At 56.4% G+C, this 19228-nt stretch overlaps 1 protein-coding gene across 1 annotated transcript; it reads left to right on the top strand.

Annotated features, from left to right (window-relative positions):
* The first annotated feature begins 9878 nt into the window (after positions 1–9878).
* On the top strand, positions 9879–16463 carry DYNLL2 (dynein light chain LC8-type 2). The gene is made up of 3 exons (XM_032200837.1): positions 9879–10012; positions 12787–12925; positions 14597–16463. Exons 2-3 carry the CDS (start codon positions 12794–12796, stop codon positions 14732–14734), a joined length of 270 nt encoding a protein of 89 aa, XP_032056728.1. The 5' UTR covers positions 9879–10012; positions 12787–12793; the 3' UTR covers positions 14735–16463.
* The last annotated feature ends 2765 nt before the right edge of the window (positions 16464–19228 follow it).

Below are 19228 nucleotides of genomic sequence, written 5' to 3'. Positions count from 1 at the left end.
AACAGAACAAGAAGTGTCCAGCTGGAGGCAGGCTGCAGTACAGCTCGTGATGATCGCTCCTCAGCCTGCTCTCAGCCTTCCCACACGAAGAAAGACACCCAGCGGGCTTGGTGTGGCCCTTTCTGGCCTTTTCACAGCGTTCCTTCTCTCCTCTTCGTTCTCAGACATCTTCCCATGGGGTTACAATGCGCCCTGCCCTCCCTCTGCTCCAGTGACCATGGCCATGCTGTGGTGTCTTTACGCAGACACTGAAGGGCTCAATATTCCTGTATTTATGACAAACCAGAGGTGCTGGAGGCGCGGGGGCTTTCCCAGGATCACCAGCAGAGCCAGGGCACGTCACAGCCGGGGCCACGGGCACTCCTTGAGGGCTTTGGCCACGCGCCCATGGTGTCGGGCAGGTGTTGGACAGGACCTGCTTTCCCCTCATCGCTGGCAGCCTCCTCAGCGCTGTGAGACCCAGCCGGGGTTAGCTCTGACTAATCTCACCGTGTTGCAAAATAACAGTTTTTCAAAGCCCGACTTGTTTGTGAGGAAAGGGCCACTTTTAAAACACCACCGTAAACTGCAACTCTTTTTGCTCTCAGTTGTCCAAACTTCCTGGTCCGCTCCCACAGCAGTGGCTCTGGATGTGCTGCTGAGCAGGATCTGGGCTCCTTCGGCACTTTGGCTGTGACATGAAACTACCCAGTGCCTTCAGGGCTTAGCATACTGCGCTGATGGTTTGGGGGCTTTAATTTTAAATAGCACCTCCAGGTTCTCAGCTTGCACGTGCAAAAAATGCAGCCCGTAACTTTTTCAGAGGATCTCTGAGTGCATTGACAAAACAATGACTGTGAGTCTGCAAACACGTCCTGTCCAAGTGCGTGAGGGCAGAGCTCGTTTTATTTATTTATGCATAAGCCGAAGGATTTCATGGGCACATGCCGTGGCGTGTCTTGATGGGGACGTGAAACACAGCGCACCTTGAGAGCAAATTCTTCCTGAGAGCCAGCCCCAGAGAGCACACACGGGGAGAGATTGGAACAGGAAAAGCCACCAGAGGACAAGGCTGGGTCCCCCGCGGGGACGCAGCACCCAGCAGCTTGGCAGCCCCTGAACATCAGCCAGAGCTGTGCCTGAGAGGAGTCACAGCAAACTGATTGCAAACGAGGTTTAAAAGCTGGTGAAAATAATTAGCTGAGAGGGACAGAGGTGCCTGCAGGGGACACGGCGTGAAGGGCTCAGCGAAGCACCGTGGCTTCGTTGCTGTTGAAGCATGTGACGTTGTTAGCTGAGCTAAACTGCAAAGGGTTGTGTGTTGCGTGCAAACGCCTGGCTTTAGAAGTTCTGGAACAGTGATGGTTTTTCTTCAAAATAACACCTACACCGCTGAAGCTGTTAACACGGCTTACTCAGAGGAGCAGTGACTGTAACATCTCCAAGTGCCACTTGCCTTGCTGGTAGCAATTAAAGGTTAATTTAAGCAATCAGGTTTGGGGATGCAGCCTGCTTTGTTTTCCCGTTGCCGTGACTTCAGGTCCCCTCGGGTCCCACACATCGCGTTGGGGGAGCCCTTGGCACAGGCTGGAAACGAGCCCATGCTCACCAGGTCTGGGTGGCCGTGCTGCCCGGCTGAGGCTCGGGGGTGGGGGGAGATCTGAGGCTTTTTGCTGTCCAGAAATAACCCAAATTTGCCAGGCCTCAGTGGTTTTTAAAGGAGGTTTTCCATTAGCTTTCCATCAGAGGCTGCTGGCAGCACGGCTGCCGTCTCCACTCGCTGTTCTGCTCGGGGCGTTCGGAGACGACAGGCTGCAGCCCCGTGGCATGGAGGTGGTTTTGCTGATTTTTTTTAATACAAGGAAGTAGAACAAGTCAGAAATGCATTAAAAATTAGTTTCAAGCCAAATGTTTTAAACCCAAGTTTTAGGAACCGTTTCATCAACTTGCATAACTTCACGTAACCACTGGAGAAGGGCGTTTCTGTTCCCAGCAGAAGCTGTTCCACAGCATTTGGTGATCCAGATGTTCTCCACTTAGGAAACTTCCCAGTTCACGTCCAACAGATTTAAAAATAAAAATTGAAAAAGAAAAAAAAAAGTGCAAGGTACAAAACCAACTGCTTTTAAATGAGCAAGCTAGTGTCTGCACTCGGAGGTACGGAGGGAAAGCACACAGGGTGTCTGGCATGGACGGTGCCCGTTCTTCACTGCACAAAGCAGGTGTGACACTGCCACTTCTGGTTTGATTTCCGAGTGACCGGGACCACAAGAGCCCAATTGGAATATCAAATAGAAAGAAGAAACGTTATATTTTTTTCTTTTTTCCTGATATGCCTTTGTGCTGCAGCTGCATGAGGGTAATCAATAGGAAGAATAGCAGAGATCATTGCATTCCGTGTAGGACATCAGGGTTAGGAACGTAGGATATTACCTGTATAGTTTCCCAGGCAGTGCATTAACATTTTCCTACCCCAAAATACCAAACGCAGGACAGGCAGGGGCAGAGCAGGGACCTTTGTGGGGTCGGGAGTGCTGCTGAGGGCGCAGAGCCGCAGCGCCGGCGAAGCCACGCTTCCTCCCTGGGAAGCAGCTAACCATAAACACAGCTCCCGGCGGTGTTGTGGCGTGCCAGGGGGCTGTATTGCTTCCTTCACTCGTCCTGCCCTAGTGAAGCTTTAAACAGAAGCTTTGTGTTCAGACACCCAGCTCTTCCTCTTGCAAGGGGCTCGGGGGGTGCCGGAGCCTGGGCACTGCTCCCCGGGGTCGGCAGCCCTGGTTTGTTTTCCTCTTTGAAGGGAGGTGATGAATAGCTGGGCCGTGTGCGCCTCGCTCCACGGGCTGTCCGATTTTCCTTCGTGGCCGCAGCCCTGCCTGCACGGGGCCATCACCTGTGAGCCTTTTTGGCTGTCAGAAGGGAGAAAACCAACAAACGTACGCTGCCAGTCCTAGGGGCGAGCATAAAGCAGCGGCTCCATCCACTTGTTCTCTCTGAGAGCACAAAAGACGTCAGTGAGTGTTTGTTTTCCTCAAGGGCTTTTTTTTTTTTTTCTTCTTCTTTTATTCCCCTTTTTCTTCCTCCTCTTCCTCCTGGGCAGAGAGCAGCCGTGCGCCTGGCCAGGCGCTCGCCTGTTTGGAGTCAAACACGAGCCAAGCACTGAGCTGGGCTGGGACTGTTGGGCAGACACTTCTGCTCTTTCCTTACCACAAACTGCATCCCAACACCTCCGTGCCACAGATAAATAATGCCCTTTATCCCAGGGCGTGTGGCTGGACCCTTCCAGGTGCTCACACCGCATGTGTTGCTTACGAGGGGTGAGGATGGGGAAGGCCAGCGTGGGATTCACAAGCAGGAAAATACCAAAAGTTGAGCGTTCTTCCCGTCTCCTCAGCCCTTCTGTTAGGAGATAAAGCTGCCTTTTGTCTAGGCAAAAATGCTGAAATGCTTCCAAAACGACCTCTGGGCTTTGGAGCTGGTTTTACTGGCTGCGGCACCGTGCCCACCCAGCTGGGGGGCAGCTTGTGCAGCCTTGTAGCGGCGTCTCGCTGGGGCAGCACAGGCAGCTGAAAGAAAGGGAGAGGGCTGGGAAATGGGAGAAGGACTCAGCCCTGGCGTTAATTGCTTTCCTCTGCAGCTCTCACGGGGTGCCAGGGAGCCACTCGGCCCTTTCCACGCAGGGCATCGCTATCGGCACAGCGCCGCGCCGCTGGCAGCACGGCCTCACCCTTCTGCTGGAGGTGCAGGCAGGATTTCAGCCAACTGTTTAAAAATAAATCCCCTCTGCCTAGAGAGCACGCAGCCACCTGGCACGCCGCCGCACGCCGGCAGGAGGGGAGCCAAGGCCAAGGGGCGGTGGGACCCGGGCCACGGTTGTGGCTGCTGATCCCGCTGGCTCCCCCGCAGCAGCAGGGGGGTGGTCGTGGGCACACTGAGCCCCCCACCTCCTGCTTCGGCTGGGCTGTGGGGCTGCTGCTGCAGGAGGCTGGGCTGGGAGCATCATTTAGTGGCCCCCCCTGTGCCGCTGAGGCTGGGCAGGTGCTGGGCAGAGCAGCCCAGAGCGTTCCTCTAATTAAAACCAAATCCCTCGTGGGCCCTTCCATGCAGAGAGGTATTACAGGCTTAAGGGCTGTATGAAATGTATATTTATTGATTGGGTCAAGTGTTGCAGCTCCTTCTGCAGAGCGAGGTGAGAGCATTAATACACGATTGACCTGGCTGGCGAGGAGGGCAGCAAAGGGGGGGCTGAGCACTGCTCGCGCCGATGCCGGCCCAGGGGGCTCCCAAAACAGGCACCTGCATCACAGCAAGCCCCTGAGTGTCTGCATGGCACGGGTGTGCACACAGCTGCAGGGCCCCACGTCCCCGGCCTTGTGGGCACGCTGCTGCTGCCTGCTGCGGGTTTGTGGAGCTGTGTCCAGGTGCCCACAACACGCTTTGGACACGCTGTAATGTGCAGGAATGTGGGATGGCTGCTGGTGAGAACTCAGCAGCAGACACGGGACCTGCTTTTCAGTAAGAGCAAACAACTCGAAAGCTTTTCCAAGCTGGGAGCTTTGTGCTAAGCGAGTCTGTGTGCTCCGCCTCAGCCTGAACCCTAAGGACTGCGAGCGCGCAGCGCACGCAGCAGCAGCCCTGGATTAAAACAGGGCTGGCAGATGGTGCTGTAACTTCCACAACATCGGTGGTACAGGAAAGTAGTGTCAATATGGGCGATTCTATTCTTTCTCCTCTTTCAGGAGCGGCTGGAGCCTAAGTGGAGCTCAGAAGTGAGGCTGACCTACATCACCGCACACGGCAGAGACCTCGCCTCCTGCCTTTGGAGCGGCTGCGTCCGCGCTGTGCCAGAGCAGAACCTGATGGCAGCGGCTCCATCCTGTGCCCTGGGGAGCTCACTCTTTTTCCACGGCTTCTGGGGGGTCCTGGCAGCCCCAGCCCTGTGCCTGTTGCCCACAGAGGGCTGGCTGGGGTTTCCTGACTGGGCTGTGGACACAATACCAGTGGGGGCATGAATTGCAGGGTTGCTGCATTCCTGCATGAGCACCCAAATAGCTCGCACTCAAGCACCCGATTAATTTATGCACGAGTGCCCAATTAGCCAGGTGTGAGTGGCCAAGGAGTCCCCACAAGAGCCCCCAGCCAGGTCATGCAGGAGTGCCTGGCTAACGCAGGAGCATCCCAGCAGTTGACGCAGGAGCACCCAGCTGATGTCCGTGTGAGCACCCGGTGACTTTGGGCATGAGCACCCAGTTAGCCCACGTGTGAGTGCCCAGAAGATGCATAAATGCCCAACCAGCACCCGTGCCAGCAACCAAAATGTCCTGCGTGAGCACTCTGAGCTTACACAGCCACAGCTGGGTCGTGCACGACTGCAGGGTTAGCCCATGCATGAATGCCCTGGTGCTGCATGCATGAACGCCTAATTACTACATGCATGAGCACCCAATTAATGCATGCAGAAGCACCCAGGTCCTGTGTGCATGAGCGCCCACTTATTTTGCATTTGAATGCCCAGTGAGTGCACACGTGGCTGCTCAATGTCTCCATGCGTGAGCACCCACAGAATTACCAGGAGATTGCCAGCTTGGCCCACACGTGAGCCCACCGCATGTCCCCAGAGTGAGGACACCTCTGGGGTGGTGTCGAAGCCCAGAACTGCCCTAAAAACATAGGAAGCCTTTGATGTGCAGGTAGAGCCCTCCCAGAGAAAATGAGCTGGATTTAGGGCTGGTGCTGGAGCATCCATCCCAAGTGTTGTAGTGGAAGGGAGGGCAGAAAAGGGAAAAATGGAGAAACTCGAGGGAAGGGAAGAAGTGAAATTAGCACCCAGCTGGTCCCGAAGTCCTGAGGCCCCTGTGCCTCCTGGTCAGACTGGGACCACTGCAAAGCACAGCCGCACAGCACGGGGCTCAGGCAACTTTTCCTTCGGTATTTTTTCCATCTTTTCCATTTCTAAACCTGCCTTTCACCTCCGGGGAGAGCAGATTAAAGGGAGGTCCCAGCCGCTGGCATGTCCAGCCACAGCGTGCAGACGGGCGCTCGTTACGTTCCCATGTTAATGTGACCCTGCCCAGCTTCCCGATAGGTGTTTTTATTTATGGATCCTGCGTGAACCGCAAGTCACTTGCACAAACTTGCAGAGAGCAGATGACCTGAATACATATTAATAAGGCTCACACGCCGTTTGGCATTAAAGAGTTTTCTATCGCGCTCGCGGGATCGCAGGAAACACTACCTGGTGGAGAGCAGTGTTCAGACAAGAAGCCTTCTATAGCTCGGCACAGTTTTTAAACCATTTGCCTTGGAGAAATGCCCAGGCTGCCCCGTGTGTGGCTGCGAGAGCTGCTCCTGGAGAGAGAAACGCGCCTGGGCCGGGTCCTTGTGCAGACGAGAAAGGCAGGTAGTAGAAACACTCAGTTGTCCCAAATTTTGAACAGTAACCCTCGAGAATGGGGCACTGATACCGACGGCAGCGTGCTGCTTACAGTGACGAAGCCCTCAGCATTTGCAGTGGCTGCTCCCCTCTGGACGTTTACGGGGCATTTTCTCTGTCGCTGGGATTTATTCAGCCTCCATAGCAGGGATTCCGGGGAGATAATAACCCACATTAACCGAGCCACTGAAAACTGCTTCACAAACACATTGATCAAAGCAGCCCGGGACTGGGAGCAAACCTCCCTGAGTGCGGCTGGCAGCACAGCTGCCAAAACCATTAACTCCTGGTAAAAATCAGTCATACGGCAGCCTCGGGCAGGATCAGGACAGGGGAGGACTCAGACTGAGAAGGTTTGGGACTGCAGTGATGAGCGAGACAGAGAACTTCTTCTACAAAGAAGCTGCTTTGCTGCTGCGGCTGTGTTTATGGAAGCTTTCTGGCCACCAAAGCAGCCGGCGGCTGAGCCCGGAGAAGAGCAGGGAGCCAAGCAGGTACAGGAGGCACGACGGAGGAGGTGGGGCGGACAGAAATGCTGCAGGGAGAGAAGACAAAGGGAACACTTGTCCTGTCGGCTCCTGCAGATGTGTGGTTTCATCGCGGATGTTGTCCTGGCTTTGGGACAAGGACAGAGGCAGAGGGGCAGAGTCACGGCTGGGGCTGGAATCGCGTCTGGCCGGGGAGCTCCCGGCCGCAGGCAGAGCCAGGCCGCAGCCTTAGATGGCGAGCTGCTCCTCGCAGCCAGGCCCTTTTCCTCTTAATCTCCACACAGCGCCTTATATAGTGCACTCGGAGCAATTTATAAATAAAGGCTTTTTGTCACGATCCAGGAACGCGTCTCCCCTTGTGGCATTTGAAGCACTTCCTCCAGGGAGGCCGGGCTCCTTCCCGTGCCCAGAGAGGCGCCAGCGGGTGGCTGCACGCTGACCCCCTGGGGACGAGGACCGGGGTTTTATTCCTCATCCCTTTGCAGCAGGACCCCTGTGGGGAGCTTGCTCCTGCCCTGTGGGGCTGAAGGTGCTGCGGGTGTCCCCGGGACCAGCTGGGCAGGGGGAGGTGGGTGCTGCATCGGCACCCACCGGCACCACGGGGACACCGGCAGGTCTAAAGCATGGGGGTCTGGGGTGAAATCTGGGGCTCCTGTTGTGCGGGACAAGCATCGTCCCACACCTGCCTCTAGCCTGAATATCGGCTCAGCCCCCATCATCTTCCTCAGTTCAGGATTTACGTGATAAACTGCAGCTACTTCGGCCTCGCAGCCGCCACTCTCCTGCAGCTGAGGATTAAGCAGAACTTCATGGCAGCAGCAGGGGCAGGAACGGAGCTTGCCTCTTGCAGCTCAGCTCCCTGCCCGCTAACGAAGCTCCTTCATTAGCAAGGGATGGGGCAGCCATACAGGCTGGGCAACCCGCCTCCACCAAGGGCGGTGGCGCCCGACCCGCAGGCCCGGCTTGGCACTGCGGGACCGGCTTGGGGCTTGCTCAGGGCTCCTGGAGCAGAGCAGGGACCTTCCCTGAAGCTGTGTATGAAGCAGGGAGCTGCCTCCTGCCCATTAGCAGGGCTGGGTCCTGCTGATGTCCCTGTGGCCGGGCTCTGCTCCTCGCAGTGCTGCTCCTCTCTGTCTCGGCACGGGGCGAGCTGAGGCTCCGCGCCTCCCAGCCGGGCGTGCTAATAAAAGAGATCCGCGAGACTCCGAGGTCTGCTGCCTCAACAGAGACTCGGCGGAGCTATAAATAGCCCAGCCAAGCACCGTGCACTGAACCTGAGCAGAGCCGGCTGCCCTCGCAGCCAGACGCCCCCGGGAGCCTCGCCGAGACGCGGCCCCGGTGCCTGCTGCGGCACAGGGGGACGTGGGGACATGGGGATTTGGGGACACCCGGCTCCCACCTCCTGCCCCTTCCCTCCAAGTGGCCCTGCTCCAGCAGATGACCAGGCACTGCCTTTCCCCCCTCCTCAGCCCCCAAATCAGCGTGCTTCAGCCCCTATCCGGCCACGTGGAGCCTCTGGAAACACGGCCATAAAAGTATTTAATCCTGCTGCTGCTGAGAGATGGAAGCTCTTGAAGGGTTGCAGCCACAGGATGCTCCTCAAATGGGAGCTCGGCGCAGACCCTCACTCCCTTCCGTGTTTTTTTTTTTTTTTTTTTTTTTTTTTTATTATTATTATTATTATTATTACTATTATTTTATTTCTGCTGGGCTTTTCCTCAGGTGGTTTCTTGGCGCCTCTGACCAAATGAAATGGAGCAACCCAAATCGGAGCTGGCGGGCGGCCAGCCTGGCAGACGGGCGGCCCGGAGGGCAGCTGCACGCCCCGGGCACGTTTATCGAGGGCAGGAGCCCCGCAGGGGGAACCCAAGCGGCCGAGGAGCTGGTTTCGTGCAGAGCATCCCAGCCGGGTGCAGGATCTGCCCTTCAAGGGGCTGACAGTGCCGTTTGGGACGTGCTGGGTCGCTCTCACCGGGTTTCACCGTGGCTTTCCTGCGGGGAAAGCAGAAGTGCAGAGCGAGGCGTTGTGGTGCCAGACCTCAGCCCGGGTTTCGGAGTGAACGGGGTTTTTGTTCTCCCCTTTTGTCCTCACCTTGGCTTTTGTGTGTACATGAAACACGAGGAGAGCGTGACGTGGCCCTCCTGGGCTTGGGTGCCTTTGTGTCCCGGTGCCTTTTCCGGGGACACGGAGCCAAAACACCTGAGGAGCCTCGGGCAAGCAGCTCTGCCAGGCCACCGGTGTTACCAAAGGGTTCTCGTGTCCCCTCCTATCCCTGCCCTTTATCTCCCAAACGTCACAGGGGACCGTGACGGCCACGGGTCACCCCAGGAGCTGGTGTGGGGACACTTTGTGGCCAGCTCAGCACTGGTGCTGGGGATTTATGGGCACGTGAAGGAGGGCTGGGGTTATATGGGCAGCTGGCTTGGAAACCCCATGGAAAGGCAGCGACTGTCATGGGACACGGTGCTGGTGGCCGTGATGGGTCCCCAAGCCTCGCTGCCGGTGTAAATTTGGGAAAAAAAAAAAACAAGAAATGAGCGGGGAGCGGAGGAACGAGCATGGTGCTGCGGGGCCAGGAGTGAGGCTGAGCCCTGCCTGGGAGCCAAGCGGTGCCCTCAGCATCCTGGAGACGTGGGCAGTGGGGTCTGGGGGTGTTGGGGTGCTTGGGGACACGGCTGGGTGGGGGACACCCCGGGGGCTCCACACCGGCCCCTCAGCACCCTCCGGATCGGGCCCTCGAGGCCCCGCCCCCCCGCGCAGCAAAGCCCCGCCCCGCCCCGCGCCGGCCGCGCGGCATTGTGGGATGAAACAGGATGTAGGCAGAGCAGCGCGGGCGGACGGGCCGGGGCGGCGGGCAGCGCGGCGGCGCAGCCAATCGGGGCGCGGCGTGCGGCGCGGCGCAGCCAATGGGAGCGCGGCGGGCCGCGCGCCGCAGCGGGCGGGGCGGTATTTGAGCGCGGCGCGGCGCAGAGCGCTCGGCGCGGCGCAGGGAGCGGAGCGGGCAGAGCCGCGCGGGTCCGGGCCTCTCCCACCTCCTCCTCCTACTCCTCAGCGCCGTGCCCTGCTGTGCTGTGCCGCGCTGCGCTCTCCCGGCTTGGCCCCGTCACTGTGAAGGTGAGCGGCGCCGGGGCTGCGGGGCTCCGTGTGCGGGGTCCGCCCGCGGGAGGGGAAGGAAGGGAAGGAGAGAAAGGGGGTGGTGGCGGCGGCTCACGGCGAGCGGGTCCCGGTGAGGGGGTCCCGGTGCCCGCTCCGCACGCCCGGCCCCGCCGCCGGCCTCGCTCCGGGCAAGGTCACCGCCGCCCCGGGGCTCCCCCCGGTGAAGGTCACGCAGCGCCCGGCCTGCGCTCGCCGCCGCCTCCCCGAGAGTCTCGGCAGGGGCCAGCCGGGGAAGGGCCGTGCCGGGCTGTGCTGAGCCGTGCTAGGCCGGGCCGGACCGCGCCCCCTTCCCCAGCCCCCTCCTGCTGCCGCGGAGCTGGGCTGGGGCCTCCTCCCGCAGCCCCTCTGCTCCGGAGGGGAGTTCTGGGCGCTGCCCAGGGCCCCATTCTGCCCTGCTGCGGGAGGGTGCTGGGCTGGAGCCCCATCCTGCTCCCAGCCGCTGGGGCTGGGCTGTTACTGCTGCACCGGGGCTTTGTGTCTCCCCTCCTCCCGGTGCAGGTGGCAGAGCCCCGAAGGCTGGCAATGCTCCGTGGTGCAGGGACAGGGCGTGTGCGTGGGGCTGGCCTGGTGGGGACAGGGCCTGTGGACCTGTGGTGGGGGCAGGGCCCTGCAGTGGGGTGCTGAGGGGTGGTGGGAGCTGGCCCTGCCTTGCACCAGGGGCCTGGCTGCCAGCCCCTGGAGGTTGCTGTGCCCTGGAGCAGTGGCGCTGGGAGGGCAGACAGGCAGGCACCTGCAGCCCTGCTGAAGGATAATGGCTTGTTCCTCTGCAGCTGCTGGACCTTGGTGGTTTCCCTGAACAATGAGGAGGGAAGATGCTTTCTGCAGGTCATTCAGTGTCTGCTTATGTAATGGAAAATGCCCTCTGAACTGTGTGTGCTGGAGGCGTGGGAAGGCCTTGGAATCCATGAGAACTTGTTGGCCTTCCTTCCCTAAAGAGGCTTTTTCTTAGAAGAATAACCCACAAGTGAATTTCTGCTGCTTCCCTTTTCCTGTGATTTCCTGTGGGGTGGACCCCCTGAAGATCCTTTAAAGGACTTTCCAAGCCCCTGGATAGTGGAGCTAAACCTGTAGGCAGGCATTTTGGTTCTCCTGAGCGATGTCTTCACTGCCAGGGTTTCTCAGCCCCAACCTGAAACCTGCTGGCTTAAACCACAGCAGAGAGGGGAACAAAGTGGCTGGAAGTGCCTTTTCCAGAGAAGGGGTAGAGGCGTGTGCTCTCTGCTGTGTGAGCTCAGTTCCTGCCATTCCTCCTGATGCTATTAGTGCATGTTAATAGCGGTGCTCTATTAAACACTGCATCTAAACAGTATAAATTAAGGTTGCAGTAGAAGTCCTCAAGTGCAGAGTAAAGAATTGAAGTATTGTAATTGTAGGGCTGCAATTATGTAACTGGATTCTCTTTCTCTCTGGCTAGCAGGCTCCTTTAATTGCTGTAACAAAGCTACTCCTTCAGTTTTCTGGGACTGTTCCAGGAAGCGATCATTGCAGCAGATTTTCTTCACTCCCTGGTAAAGCTAAGAATGTGTAGTTTCACTATTGCAAAACATTCTTGGTAGTAGTGCTCAGACTTGCAGTGCTGTAGAGGTATTAGTAAACTTAATGGTGCTCTGCAGGCTTAATTGGAGGCACTTGTTGCCACCAAAGGCTTAATTTCACCAAGTTTAAATGCTCTCTGGTAGGAGCTGCTGCCAAGGTGCCAGCACAGGCCTTCACTCAAACAGTCCCCAGACAAGGCGTGCATCCTGGTGGGCCTGCCTGGGGTGGTGGAGTGGGACAGCTGACAGCAGGGCTGCCCAGAAGCCTTTCCTGGTGTGTGGGTCAGCCTCTGCTTGGGGAATTGCTGCAGGGCTGGGGTTGCCAAATCCCTGCTTTCTAGGATGACATGAACTGCATGAGGGACACTTCCCAAAGCTGAATGCTTCCCTAAAAGGGCTGTGGGAAGTCTGTGTGTGAATGGTTTCACTGTCTGGTACAAAACACCTTAAGTGGGTGATAGCCAAGGGGTTAAATGCTCAGCTCAAGTTACCTCTCCCTGGTTTCCTAGAGATGAGGGCAGTACCAGCATGCTGGCCTCTGGCTCAAAGGCTGGGGGAGGAAAATGGGAGGCTGTTTTCCCTGGCTGTGCTTCCCCACGTGTTCCAAGGCTGCAGTGTAGTGTTTCTATTTTGTCAGGCCGGCTTTGTCCCGTGAGAACTGCTGAAGTCTGGGTTTCGGTGGCAAAGCAGTGGTGAGGTGAGGGAACGAGTGCTGTTCCCCATTCCGCCTGTCATTCCAGGCTCTACTAGCAGCAGTAGCTCTGGTTGAGGCTGAGGTGAAAGCAGTGCTAGTGCTGACATGCTGGGCACAGGCTGCCTGAGGTCTGCTCGCGAGGCCCTGAGCTTAAGATGCCCAAACCACTGGTGCACCTGGAAGGCAAGCTTGGCTGTAGCCTGTTGTCTAGGAGGGCTGTGTCTCCACACATCTCATCTCCTCCCACGCGGCTTTCCCTGCCTGTTCGATGCAGGTGCTGATGTTGGACTACCTGATGTAACCCCCAGGGCAGTGCCAGTGCTCCAGCTGGAAGGGAGATCTCGGCCTGGGGCTGCTGTGGGCTACCCTGATAAACTCCTGCTGGTTGTAGCAGGGGGAGTTGGAGTATCAGCTTGTGACACAGCCTGCCACAGAGAAACCTCTGCACAGGCAGCTTCTCCTTTCTGGGGAAGGGATTAACAGAATCTTATGTTCTGCCTTAGGTTCACCATGTCTGACAGAAAGGCTGTCATCAAGAATGCAGACATGTCCGAGGACATGCAGCAGGATGCCGTTGACTGTGCCACGCAGGCAATGGAGAAGTACAACATAGAAAAGGACATTGCAGCATATATAAAGAAGGTAACCAAGGGGCGAGGGGGCTGCTCTGCCTGAGACTCACAGCTGAAGCTCTTGTGTGTGTGTGTTGAGCCTGAGTGGTTTGAGACTTCATACTTCTTGGAAGGAGGAGATGCTTTTTCTGCTTCTTGCCACTATTCCCAAGAGAAAGGAGTGACTTCTCCAAGGTCAGAGGGAGGCTGTGGCAGAGCAGGGCCTGGTCTGCTGCTCTGGCAAGCTTTGAGCGAGCTGAGTGCGTGCTTGTGTGCTCTCCCACTGGATCTCTCAGCTTAGAGCTGGCTGCAGCCTCTCCTCAGGACTTGCTCCGCAGCTGCTGCTGGACTGGCAGTGCTGGTGCAGGGTGGGATTGCTCTGAAGTTTCCCTCAGAAGTGGGCAGCCCTGCTTGAGCAGCTCTGTCTGCGTGTTCTGGCTCCGAGGCAGCGGGTGTGGAGGAGGACGCAGCCTTGTGCTGCCTGCCAGGGATGTGGAGATGCTGCTGTAAAAGCAGTGCAGGCAGTTTTGTGAAGAGGTGCCTCCCTGTTCTCAGGAACCTGTTGGCTTCAGGCTCATGCTTGTCAGCATCTGGGGAGCTGTTGGTTTCCTCTGTGGCCACTTCTCTGAATGGTCAGGCAAAGTGCTTTTCAAGGAGGAAGGTGATTATGTAGGCAATGCAGCCCTAGCACCAGGATTAGCTCCTGGGCCTTGCTTGTAACCTAACCCTGAATGTGAAGGATTCAGAGGTGTCTCCTGACTTCTCAGATCACTTTGATCTGATGAGGCAAGACCTATCTGAAAGCACTTGGGGCAATGCAGTCTGTAAGATGAGGGAATGCAGCAGAAGGAATCCAAACAGTTGCCCTTTATTTCCTAAGCGTTGGGAGGAGGGAAGTGATTTGATGCACCTTCAAGCCCTGGCAAGAAAGCTTTTCCTTACTTCAAAGGTTACCTGCAAAGAGCTGAAACTGTCTTGCTGCTGTCTGAGGACTGAATCTTGCTTTAATCTTGAACATCGAGTCTGTTCTCCTGGCTCTGAGGGGGAGGGAAGGGTGTTCCTGGGAGTTGTGTAGTAGAGGGAGGAGAAAACTCTTTAACCCTCCCTTACCTGCTAAGTAGGAGACTAAGAATTCTTGAGGGTCCAGAGTTGACCTTGCTTACCTCTGACCTCAGGGTTTTGTTTTGTGAATTTGCCTGCTTATTTTCACAGCACATTTTTTCCCCTCCGTGATGGATCCCAAACAGCATAAGGCAGACTTCTCCTTCCTTTTTTTAGGTGACCTTTAAGCTCAAATGCCTTGCCAGAGCAGACATGCCAAAACCTTTTTTTATTTTTTGTGAGTGGGTTTGGAATGGGAGAGGAGAAATATTCCCCCGAGCTAGCCTATACGTGGGGCTTGAATAGGTCTGTACCAGGGAGAGCACTTAGGTCTGCTCGCTCTGCCCAGGGCAGATGTGTGCTCCACATCTCGGGAGATAATTTGCTTGCGTTGGATCCTGCAGAGCAGCCAGTGCAGAGGCCTGGCTCATGTCAGGCACTGCCTCACTCCACACAATGGTGTCTTGTGGCAGGGAATGTAAGGATGCTGCAGGTGGGAGGAGGGGCGTTAGTGTGCGAACAGAACCGGCAAAGAATTTGTGCTTAGAACTATTTTCATGTGGGCTTTCTTGGCCTTAACGCCTCTCTTCTGTTTCTTCAGGAATTTGACAAGAAATACAACCCAACTTGGCACTGCATTGTTGGCAGAAACTTTGGCAGCTATGTAACACACGAGACAAAGCACTTCATCTATTTTTACTTGGGTCAGGTTGCAATTCTTCTCTTCAAGTCTGGATAGGAAGTAGGAGCAAGTGAAATTCGGACTGTAATGCACTGATGGCTGAAGCCACGACTCCCTTTAACATGGCTATGCCGCTGCATGGACTGTATACTATATTTAATGTGTATATGTTGCAGTAAAATTCTACTTCTGTTTAGTTGCCTGGGAAGAAGGCGGCATTTTTTTGTTACTGCTTTTTTTGGTTGTATTGCACTAGGAAACCTGTAAATGCTTAAACAATGGCCTTTACGTGGGAAGAAATAAAACTATTCCACAACAGCTCCCTCAGTGGTAACTCCTTCTTTGAGGCTGGGAAAACTTTGGGCAGGCCAAAAAGCCCCTGACTTCCTTACTGAGTTTTACTAGACTGTTAATCTTGTCATGAGGAGCAAAGCCAGTGTGAGCCTCCGAACCCACCCTGCAGACTGTAGAGAGCTGGCTCTCCCAGTAACCTCAGTGCAGGTACCTAAACCACCTGGAAGCTGGTGGGGTGGCTCTTCTTTACGTGGCTTTCACACAAGTTGAACTCCACCTTGGACTGTGATAACCAGACGTGCAGCTGGCACCCTCAGTGTTCTTTCCGTACCCATCACTGTATTTTTGGCTCTGCTGAAGCGTTGACCTAGACTTGTAAGCACCTCAGCCTGGTCTAGAAGGCTTCAACAGGCACCCCTTGAGCTGCTGCTCGCTGCAGGAAGCAGCGTGCTGTGGCTGGAGTCTTTAGACCCTGGTGCTGAGATCTAAAGTTGGCCACACGGCCCACCCCTGAACGGAGTAGGATATCAAATTGGTGACTGCTGACAACAGCTATTTGGCATGTTCGTAGCCAGTTGTCTCAACACTGCCTTAACTTGATGCTCTCCTTTAAAACAAGCTAATCATGTGGAAGGCTTGTAAGTGGCCACTGTCTCCTTTTTTTATTTCTGTAGCTGATAAGCTATTTCTGGAGGCCTGTCCTCCATGTTCTGATATCTGCTTTTGTTCTTAAAGCACAGTACCAAGAAGTTAAATTTACATGTGATGTTTGTGTGAAGGAAACTCATGTGACATCTGCTGCAATGGCAGAAAAACGTCTTGGTCTCCAATAGGTTCAGCAGTGATGTTGTCTTAGTACGTACTGACCCTTGGATTAAACTGCAGGAAGTGTTCTGTATCTGGGTGGGAGGAATCCTGAAGGACAAAGGCTGTGTGATGGCAAGTGGATACTTGGTGCTGTCACAGTCTATCTGTTGGTTTAACTAATTCATAGACAAATCACTGGGCTTGGGAGCCTAACTCGTGTCTCTAGGACAAATTTGGTGTTGGTAACAAGTCACTGCTGGGGTGGGGGAAGGCAGAGTGAAGGGAGCTCTTCATTGCGAAATGACTCTGGTGACCCAGGTTGACTACTTCCTGAAGTAAAAGTCCTTGTCTCTGTGCAAAATCCAAAGTATGCCTAATTTTGTAATATTGATAGAACAATGTTGTAACTAGAAAGAATGTAGCTGTCATTACTTCATGTTGATGGAAATGTCTGCACTGGGGTAACGTGCCTTGGGCTGTCTGGGGCACTCTTGTGGTCTTGTCTGTTTGGAACTCCACTCTTGATCTGAAAGAAGAATGTTTTGGATTTGTTTTTTCCAAGCATGAGTCTAATGTGAACCTGTTCACGGTCTCTTGTGGAGCAAGATACGTTCCCTTCATAACTGCAATGGCTCAAATACCATTTATTTTTTTCAAACATTAAAGGTGAATTGACACATTTCAACAGCCTCTGGTGTCTTCATTGCCTACTGTCCAAAGCACAAACTGCTCTCGTCTTGTCCCTGCACCAGGGAGCCAGAAGGAGGGCACTGAGGGGAGCGCATCCTCCTGCAGCCCTGCTGGGTGCTGCTGTGCCAGGTAACCTGGATCTGGAGGCGTGAGGGGGGCAGCGGAGCAGCCGGGGTCCCCGCTCCTGTGAGCTGAGCCATAGACGAGCACGAGGCTCGCGTTGAGCAGCCACAAAATGAGCTGAAAGCAGAGCTCCAAAATAAGCAGCAGTGTGTTTGCTACACACAGGCAGTCTGCCGAACCTGCACCTGACAGTGCTGAAAAGCAGAGGCGGTTCCTATGTTTGGGAGGAGCTGGGAGCGCTGCTGCTGCTCCTCCCTCTGCTCCCAGGGAGCCTTTTAGCTGGCAGCGTGGCTGTGTGGGCTTAACCTAAACCGTGCTGGGGCTCTGCGGGTCACTTGGTGCAGCTCCAAGAGAGCACCTGCAGCCTTGTGGGGCTGGGGGAGTCACCCCCTCTGGCTTCCCTTGTAAAAAGTGGCTCAGGAATGTCCAGAAGCTGCTGATCTGAACATATGGTGAAAAGCAGGCTCGTGCTGGTGTAACTGAGCCCTGGTGGGACACCGTGCCTTGAACTCACACACACACAGAATAGGAAATGGGTTTGAGCTCCAGGCTGAGGACCAGAAGCTCGCACCTTCAGCGTTATGCTGGGCGGTGAAACCAAGCCCTGCTCACCTGCCCCTAACCCCTGCAGCAGATCCCGGCGCTGCACGTCTGCAGCTTTCCCTCTGAATGCTCCTTTGTGCGGCGCCGGGGCTCTGGAAGGCGCGAGCTGCCCGAAGTCGAGCAGCACTTCCCTCTGCGCAGCTGAGGTTTTAACACAGAGCTTTGTGTCCCCGCTGCCTTCCCCCCGGGCTCCCCAGCAGCTGCCTGACGCAGCTTTTGGCTTCGACTTTTTCCATTGCTGGGCTCCGTGTTTTGTCTCCAGTTTCCACCACGTGCAGGTGTCCCGCATTATGCCTCGGAGCGTTAACTGTGGCTGTGCTGGGGAGCCTGGCAGCGTCCCCAGGGCGCCTGCTGAGCGTGGAGCTGCTTGGAAACATCTGGATCCGGGGCACCGAGTGGAAGGTATGTGTCTGCGGGGGAAACATCTGGAGAAAGAAACTGCTTCCAGATGTTTGGGCAAACTGCTATTTCAGTGTAAGCTCAGTGGATGTTACCACGCTGCCTTCCAGGCGTTCAGAAACATCCGAGGGCAGCGGGCTGAGCTGCTGGCTGCTGCCTGTGGGCTCGGGACGGTGCCTGCAGACGTGTGTGCGCGCTCACTGCGGGTTCATGGCTGGGGAGCGTCACGTTATTTCCTTGCAGGCAGAGTTTTTCAATTCCTTATATTTCTTCTAGGTGTGGCCTTGCGAAAGCAGCGGTTTGTGACGCTGAAGGGGCTCCTCTCTGGTAGCTGTGCTCCGTGTGTTGGTTGTTAGCTGGGATTCATTTCTCTTTGAGGAGTAAAGCAGCTGGAGGAGGTGCGTTACTCCCATGGCCGGGAGGAGCCAGCCTTGCTGCCTGCCTTGCTGGCACAATATTCCTCTTTCCCCCCGGGCTGTGACCACCTGTGGCTCTGGGAAGGGACAGAGTGATGGCGAGGTCCTCCCAACCCTGGCAGCCCGAGCAGGGGCCGGGCTCTGCAGCCTGCTCCTGTGGGAGCAGCGGGGCTGTGTGCCCGTGCTCTCCTCTCCTCCTGCCCTGCAAAGTCACTCTGCAGCAGCGGCACCGCAGCCTTAATCCTCCCAGGCACGTGGAGGCAGAGCCTGTGCCGGTAAGCCTGGCACCCAAAGGACATGTTCCTCTTCTCGGTGTTTTTGTGGGAGATTTGTGCTGAAACATGGAAATCTCCTTTATCTCGTGCTCCTGGTAAACCCCGAGGAGACGGCTGGCGCTCGCTGAAGGAAGCGGGGCTGTGCTGTCCCTGCCCACCCGGGGGTTCCCGGCTTTGTTCTATTTATTGAGCAGTGACTCGGACACCCTCTGCCAGGCGGTGACTCACGGCAGCGGTGCCTGGGCATGAGGCTTGCCTCTCACAGCCCCCTGTGGCTACGGAGCTGCAGGAGCCGGCCGTGTTTGTGCTTCCTCCCTCGAGGCAGCGGCTAGCTGAGGCTGAGCAGCGACTCAGTGCCATTCAGACAAGTAACACCTAGTCCTGGTCAGCAGCTCCAACAGCCCTTCTGCGAGTGACCCCGGGCACTGAGCTTACCGGGGTGTTGGTGCTGAGCAGGGCAGCGAGGGCAGGGCAGGCGGCGGTGTCACCCAGCACCGTGCTGGGCCAGGTTTCCCCTGCACAGCTCAATCCCCGTGCAGGGAGGGGAGCAGACGGCCCTAAAGCAGCACGCCCCATCCGGACCGTCTCAAACACGTCAGCTCCACGTCGACCTGGGCACTATCCAGATGTATTTTTTGGCTTTTGAGCCTCTGGCTTCCTTCTTTCCGGCCTCTCCTCCGAGGCCTGCTCCGTGCTTCAGGCACGGCCCCGCCGGGCCTGATCCCGTCCTGTCCCTGTGCCTGCAGCCTGAGCAGGGGCAGCGCCAGGTCCTGCTCAGCAGGATTTGGCCCTGGGTTAAGCTTTGGTTTCATCTGGCCCTGCTGTGGCTCCTTGTCCCTTGCCCATGAAGCGGGCTCAGGGCCTCAGGGGAACAGCCCGGCCCTGCTGGGTGGGCAGAGGGGGTTATAGGAGAGGTGCAAGCGCCCCGTGCAACACCCCCCTGC

This window comes from Aythya fuligula, chromosome 20, assembly GCF_009819795.1.
Source record: "Aythya fuligula isolate bAytFul2 chromosome 20, bAytFul2.pri, whole genome shotgun sequence".
In the NCBI taxonomy this organism is placed as follows: Eukaryota; Metazoa; Chordata; class Aves; order Anseriformes; family Anatidae; genus Aythya; species Aythya fuligula.
The sequence above is the reverse complement of the archived record's forward strand: the minus strand, read 5'-3'. Positions and strand labels throughout refer to the sequence as shown.

Coding starts and splice junctions, on each gene's coding strand:
- DYNLL2 (XM_032200837.1), top strand. CDS start 12,794: ATGTCTGACAGAAAGGCTGTCATCAAGAATGCAGACATGTCCGAGGAC. Junction 12,926..14,596: donor TTGCAGCATATATAAAGAAG/GTAACCAAGGGG, acceptor CTGTTTCTTCAG/GAATTTGACAAGAAATACAA.